Here is a 7,373-nt window from a genome sequence, read left to right on the forward strand (position 1 = left end):
GTGGAAGAAATACAGCGAAATGCAAGAATGCACCTGCAGCGACTGTACTCTCATCCGAATGATGAAGCTAACGAACTGGCGTCAATAGAGCCAACACGTCGCTTTAAGCGTCTAAAACGTTGTGATCTTTGGTCGCAACCTGTCCGAAATGCGTGATAAATGAACTTGCGTGATTTCTGATTAAATTCTTTATAATTGTTGATTAAAATTGTTTGTTAGCTTATTATATTGTTAGCTAGTTACTCTTATAAAAATTTATTTAATCAAATAAAATAAATTTATATAAAAAAAAAAAATAAATACAACCTCAAAATGTCCGTTTGCATAAATATATTCTAATATTTTTGAATTTTCCTCATTTGTCCATTTTCGTACTTGATTTTTTCTTTTCCGTGTTTTTGTTTGTACATTATTCACTAAATTAAATCCTTTTAATTTAAAAATTATATATAATTAATAACTTATTTTTGCCAAATGTCCTGCTCTTCACTTAACACAATATTTAATATTAATCAAAAACAAAAACAAAACAAATTTTAAATGCTGCCCATACGAAATGCTTAGTATAAATACATTTTCGGAGTAAAATTTTTTCTTATGTATAAGAAATATGGAAACATTAAAAAAAGAGTAAAAGTGCAACGCAAATGTTTGTCAAACCAAATGCTTACTAACGTAGTAACATTGCAACACATCACTAGATATGTATTTTGTTGTTGCTGCGTTGCTCTTTTAATACGTCACTAGGTTACCGAGCGCGTTATTCGAACTCGTAAATAACCCTATTATTTTCTATTTTCGTTTGTATATCTACACAAATGTAAAAATGAAATGAACGGATTTGAGTTGTTTTACAGAATAAATTAATTTTAAACTAACAAAAGCTTATGAACTAAATATTTTGTGTAATATAATTTACATTGTGTAAAATACACTTAGTTACAATACTATAAATATATATGTTAATTGGTTGGTCGCGATCGCTGGATCTCGATAAGTACTTAAATAGTTGACTCAAGTTGTATGTAACCGTTTTTTATTGCTCTTAGTTTTGTTGAACACAAACACACAATTTTTTCTAAAATAATTTATAATAAAATTTATTTCTAAACTAATTGATATTCTCAGAAAACTATTTCTAAGATAACTTAAGGGCCCCTTAGACAGCATCTCCCGTTGTCAACGCGCGATGTTGTCGCTCTCATCCCTTTATGCGAGTTACGTCACAGACGAAACCTGACACCTAATTTCCGCTAAAAGCATTTTTTGATTACAGCGCCTAAAATAACTAAAGCTGAAATTGCATTTTCTTGCAATTCCAGCAAGATTAAGATTAATTATCTAAACTTGTTGTTTAGATAATAATAATAAGATAGTTGTTTGGCTTAACCAAACAACTAAAGATTTTCACCAATGTTCTAAATATTTTATTATCGTTGTTTGGCCTAACCAAACAACGAAAGGTTTTATTATCGTTCTAAATATATTATTATCGTTGTCTGGCTTAACCAAACAACGAAAGGTTTTATTATCATCCTAAATATTTTATAATAGTTGTTTGGCCTAACCAAACAACGAAGCGTCTTATCAGGATTCAATAATTCGAATCCTTCCTATATATAAGGGGAAAAATATTAGAGATAGTTTAGTCAAGATTCACATTTAATAAAGAAGTCGCAAAAACTAAAGTATTGTGTCTTAATTAATAGAATTTTCGCGTATATACACATGAGAATTTTTTCTCCTACTTTTCTCCTATTTTATGAAATGCGAAATTTGTGTGTGCAATAGTAATATTTGAAATTTAAGAAATGCGTTGACGAAAATCAAAATTTTTGATATTTCTTCAAACACGCTCGTGTCTTTGCATATACAGTCGGATTTGGTCGGCATGCAAAATTTCATTTATTTTGAGAAATGGAAGCGTAAATATCGTTTATATGCACACATTATTTGTCGTTAGCATGCGATGCTTTGCAAATATAAATGAATTGTATCTTTTATTTTAAATATTTATATTTTCTAAATAGGTAAAATTTTTTAATTTCCAAAACAAGTTATTAAGAAGAACTAAAATATTAATAACCTTGGGCTAACAAAAATATATAAATAACCAAACATTAAATTACAATGAATATTTTATTTTAAATATTAATTGCATTGTGCACCGACAGAAAATTTGTTATTAAAATATACCAAAAAAAAATTAAATTAAATAAAATATAATATATATAAAAATAAATATAAAAATTGAAATTATAAAAATAAACATATAATTTAAAATTATAAATTAAATGTAAAACATCATTTTTCGTATGGAAATTACGCATAGCAGCCGCTGTTGACACTTCAGCGATTGCTTTAATACTGATGAGTGAACAAATTTTGCACTGTTTGCTGGAGGCGTGTTTAAAAAATTGTTGTAAAATTTGATGTGTAATGGCGAGAGAAGACTTCGTGCGTTGTCAACACGCGATGCTGTCTAAGGGCCACTTTAGATACCATATTCATATATTCCATATTCACAATAATCTTATTAAGACAAATTATTATAGAAAATATGCAGAATGAAAAAGAATAACTGTTACTTTGAAATATAAATTTTAAAAAATACGATTTTCATACTTTGTATTGTAAAAGGGTTATTCTTTTACAACTCGGACACCTTGTTGACCTCATGATCTCCGATTTTTCTGAAATTTTTTTATGAACTCCTCTTATAAAATAAGAAGACCCGTATCTCGGGAAACGATTTTGTGAAATTTTTCCTACGAGATATGGACCCATGGGGTTTTGAGAATTAGCATTGTAGACATATTTTTAAATGGGTATTAATCTGAATCAAAAGTAAAAAAAATTTTGTGTGACATAATCCTGTTTTTTTTACTGAAAATTCGTGTGTATATGTTTGGTGTGATATGAAGGATAAATAAATTTTTAAAAGTATATAGAATTTAATATAATATTATATAAGAATATTTGTAGCATATTCTTTGAAAATTCATTCAATGGAAATGTAGTACGCATGTGCTTGATGTGTTTTGCGGGAGAAAAAAAAAAATTTAAATTGCTTAAACAATTTCACAAAAGTACAATCAATTATCTTTGAAGCACTGTAAATTTCAAGTTTCTATCTTTTATAGAACTTGAGATATACCCATTTGAAAATATGTCTACAATGCCAATTCTTAAAACCCCATGGGTCCATTGAATGAATTTTCAAAGAATATGCTACAAATATTCTTATATAATGTTATTGATTTCGATTAGTAATTAAATTCTATATACTTTTAAAAATTTATTTATCTTTCATATCACACCAAACATGTACACACGATTTTTCAGTAAAAAAAAAGGATTATGTCACACAAATTTTTTTTTTACTTTTGCTTCAGATTAATATACAAATTCTACTTAAAAAATAAATACTTCCACTGTGATATTCCTTTTAGAATTAAATAAAAAAAATTAATTTATCAGGTGTTTTTACGTTGCTCATATGCACCATAATACCATTAAATCAATTTCCGAAGAAAAACTACACAAAAATGTCTACTGTTTATTTTTAAAATAAATGTATACATAAAATATTAACATTTCAAATTAGTTTCGCTTCATTTCTGTTTTTAAATTATGAATTTTATCATAATTAAACGGCTTAATTCATCTATATAAGAAAAAAGTTTATTAGTTTCTTACTAGCCGAACTATCTAGATAACTGCAGCACATAGTCACACCTTTACCTTTTTTTATTTCCTATAGATTTCTTACCTGTGCAGAGTATTTTTCCAACTGTAGCAAAATAACACTTCACCGAAAAAGGTAGGTGCGAAAATTTTTATTTCGTAGTAAAATTTAAAACTGTATCTAAATAAAATATAAAAAATGATAATAGTTTTGAGAAATTTTTTTTTTGAAGTTTAAGGATTAATATTAGAACTCAAATATAAACAATTTTAATTACTTAAACAATTTCATAAAAGTACAATCAATTATCTTTGAAACGCTGTAAATTTCAAGTTTCTATCTTTTATAGAACTTGAGATATACCCATTTGAAAATATGTCTACAATGCCAATTCTCAAAACCCCATGGGTCCATATCTCGTAGGAAAAATTTCACAAAATCTTTTCCCGAGATACGGGTCTTCTTATTTTATAAAAGGCGCTTATAAAAAATTTAAAATTTCAGCCAAATCGTAGATCATGAGATAATTTTTTGCCAAAATCCGTCCGGTTAGTAAAAGAATCACCCAAAAGCACTCTTTAGAAACTATGTATTTGATAAAAATAGTGTGAAATTATTTATTTGATTAAGTGCTAAATATTAAATGCATTGTTTTGTATATTTTAGCCAAATACTGATAGTAATGGTAATAGCGACGATATGGATGGCTCAAGTTTCTCATCCTTCTATTCATCATTTATTAAAATAACTGATGGATCTGACAGCCCACAAGAAACTGACAAGGAGTTCAAACAGGGCAAATACAAAGTATTTTTGGTTAACCTATTAAAACAAAATGAATGTACCTTACTGAATATTATCTTTTCTAGGAAAAAAGTGTTGTAAAGTTAAAGGAACAAGAAGAAAACGATTCGCAACATAGTAAACAATAATTCTTGCATGTAGGAAAATTATATAAATTTATCACCGAATTTCACTGCAAATGAAATCAAAAAGTATGGTTTAAATAATATAAAACTGCTGTTATTAATCTATTGGCAAAGTGTAAACTGTACGAATATTTTTAAAAATAAATGCTAATTTTGTTTCTTTAAATGGTTATCCGGTTGTTTTATTTTTAAAATTTAAAGGGTTTTCAAATAGCAAAGAAAGAAAGGACAAAGACAAAAATTTTATTCAATTTATTGAAATTTGGCTGACCATACAAAGCTGTTTCGAGTATTGCCAAGTTCTCATCAATAGTGGTTCTAGAAAATAATCGAATTTCTTAATTAGTTTATACCATAGTCCGTATATAATTTGTTTGGGCTGCAAGTGCCAGGTTTAGAACTCGTGCCTAACAAATTAGAAGCGATGACTAACCATGTAGACGAGTAGACGAGACTACACAAACTTTAAGTGCTCTAGTTCCAGGTTTTTTGTCACTTTTTTATTTAATTAGTAACATTAACCAAAGCACTTGCCTAGCTTTAAATTAGCATAAATAAATTGAATAAAATTTTTGTGTTGTTTATTTTTTATTATTTTGAATTAAGATAAAACTTTTTGAATTTTTTTTTTTGGTATTTAAAAACATTACCGTAAAAGAGAGTACATTACTCGGCTGCAGTATGGTGCTGCGGTATAAATATATAAATATAATAAGTTCAACCCTGCTTTCATAATGTACGTCTGTGAGGCGTACGATCTTTTTACATTTTGCTCTCTCTCTCTCACAAATGTTTTCACAACGTATGCATATTTGCATTTATCTCAGTCGTTACCAGTGGTAGTTGATTTTCGGTGGTAAAATTTGTATATATTGAGATACTGCCAAGCCATACGTCTACGAGATGTATGTTTATGTTTTGTGCTACTTGTACAATTTTTGAGTGATTATTAGTTATTGTGTTTTTTTATTTAAATTCAGTACATGTAAGTGTAAATAAAAGCAAAATGGAAAGTAATGAAATATTAGACGACACGCAAATAGCTACTTAACTGACATATCTAGATGAATTTAGCTCAACCGAAAATGAGAGTGAAAGAGAAGCGATTATTAGTTATTGTGTTTTTTTATTTAAATTCAGTACATGTAAGTGTAAATAAAAGCAAAATGGAAAGTAATGAAATATTAGACGACACGCAAATAGCTACTTATCTGACATATCTAGATGAATTTAGCTTAACCGAAAATGAGAGTGAAAGAGAAGATGTGGTATCGGAAAATGATATTCCAAAATATCAAAAAAGACGCAAAAGATAAAGATCTTAATGTACAGGAAAATCGTGAAAATATATCGCCAGACCCGGAACACGAAGAAACCAACAATAATAGGTCGTCTTTAGACAGCCGGATAGTAAGAGTACTTCAGCCAACATCAAGAAGCAAAAGCCAATATTGCTGGACTACTTCGAAGGGAATAAATGCCGGTAGAGTTCTATCGATGAATGGTGTTCGAATAATAAGAGGTCTCACAAGAGCATGTAAAGCCTTATGTGATCCGATTTCTTCCTTCACTGCTTTTTTTACTGACGAAATAATATCAGAAATAGTTTAGTGGACAGATGCAGAGATATCTTTAATACGAACAACTAATTTGACAAGCAAAACGTTCGCAGATACAAATTGTCTTGAAATTGGTGCTCTTCTTAGCATACTGACTTTGACCGCAGTATTGAAGGACAATCACTTGTCAGCTATTGAGTTATTCAATACAACCTATAGTGGAGATAGGTACATTGTTGCCATATTAGGACAAGACAACAACAACTGTAAGGATGAAAATTTTGCACAAATTTCCAACCTACATAAATTTAAATAAATTTCGAAGAAATCTGAAATTAAAATAGAGGAATTAACATTTAACATAGTTATTAGAAACTATTTACCAAAAAGTCACCCAGCCTGCACGCAACTGCAACACGTGAAGCAATCTGAAATTAAGAGAAAATAAATTTGTAATAAATAGAGAAATATATCTTAATAAAATAATAAATACATTCCTTCTTTGTTCATCCCCGCAAATTTATTTAAATAATTTATTAATAAATAATTTTTCATAATTATAAAATTAAATTATAAATAATTTAAAAAAAAACACGATAAAATTACTAACACCGGCGCTTTCATGTAAAAAGTAAAAATGTAAACAAACATTTGCAAACGTCAAAAACGTCAAAATGCAATTCGCTGCAAAAAGATGCACAAGGAAGCTTTAGTGCAAAAGTGTTAAAGTGCATTAAGTTTAACTAAGAGAAACTCAAAGCTTTGTGTACTTTGCACATAAAGTTCAAGAGGATGCATATAAAAGACGGCGCAATTTTCTAAGAAGGGAGTGTGTCTTGTATGACACTCAGTGGCATTGTATGTCAACATATAAAATAAATAAATATTAAAAATTGTCTGACACAGTGGCGTTTTTAAGCCTATGGTACAACGAAACGGGAAAATCCGTATCGTTACACAACTTCAACGATGCCATTAGGTGAATACTTCGTGAAGGAGTTAAAAAGGCCAATACATGGTACCTGTCGCAACATCACTTGCGATAATTGGTTCACCTCCGTACAACTAGCAAAGAGTTTCCTAAAAGAGCCATATAAGTTGACCATTGTTGGAACAATAAGATCCAACAAGCGAGAAATACCTGAGCAAATAAAAAATACCCGCTCACGACCGTTTGGTACAACAATGTTTTGCTTT

General features: G+C 28.9%; 1 protein-coding gene across 1 annotated transcript; it reads left to right on the plus strand.

Moving 5' to 3' along the window:
• The first annotated feature begins 4,351 nt into the window (after nucleotides 1–4,351).
• LOC119664596 (period circadian protein-like) lies at nucleotides 4,352–4,789 on the plus strand. The gene is made up of 2 exons (XM_038074055.1): nucleotides 4,352–4,495; nucleotides 4,558–4,789. The coding sequence occupies exons 1-2, from the start codon at nucleotides 4,388–4,390 to the stop codon at nucleotides 4,618–4,620; spliced, it is 171 nt and encodes a 56-aa protein (XP_037929983.1). The 5' UTR covers nucleotides 4,352–4,387; the 3' UTR covers nucleotides 4,621–4,789.
• Nucleotides 4,790–7,373: the final 2,584 nt, after the last annotated feature.

This window comes from Teleopsis dalmanni, unplaced genomic scaffold (assembly GCF_002237135.1).
Source record: "Teleopsis dalmanni isolate 2A unplaced genomic scaffold, ASM223713v2 unscaffolded_contig_2258, whole genome shotgun sequence".
Taxonomy (NCBI): Eukaryota; Metazoa; Arthropoda; class Insecta; order Diptera; family Diopsidae; genus Teleopsis; species Teleopsis dalmanni.

Excerpts from the sequence above, each read along its gene's own strand:
- LOC119664596 (XM_038074055.1), top strand. The coding sequence starts at position 4,388 with ATGGATGGCTCAAGTTTCTCATCCTTCTATTCATCATTTATTAAAATA. Across the intron at positions 4,496-4,557 it reads TCAAACAGGGCAAATACAAA|GAAAAAAGTGTTGTAAAGTT; the intron begins GTATTTTTGGTT and ends TATCTTTTCTAG.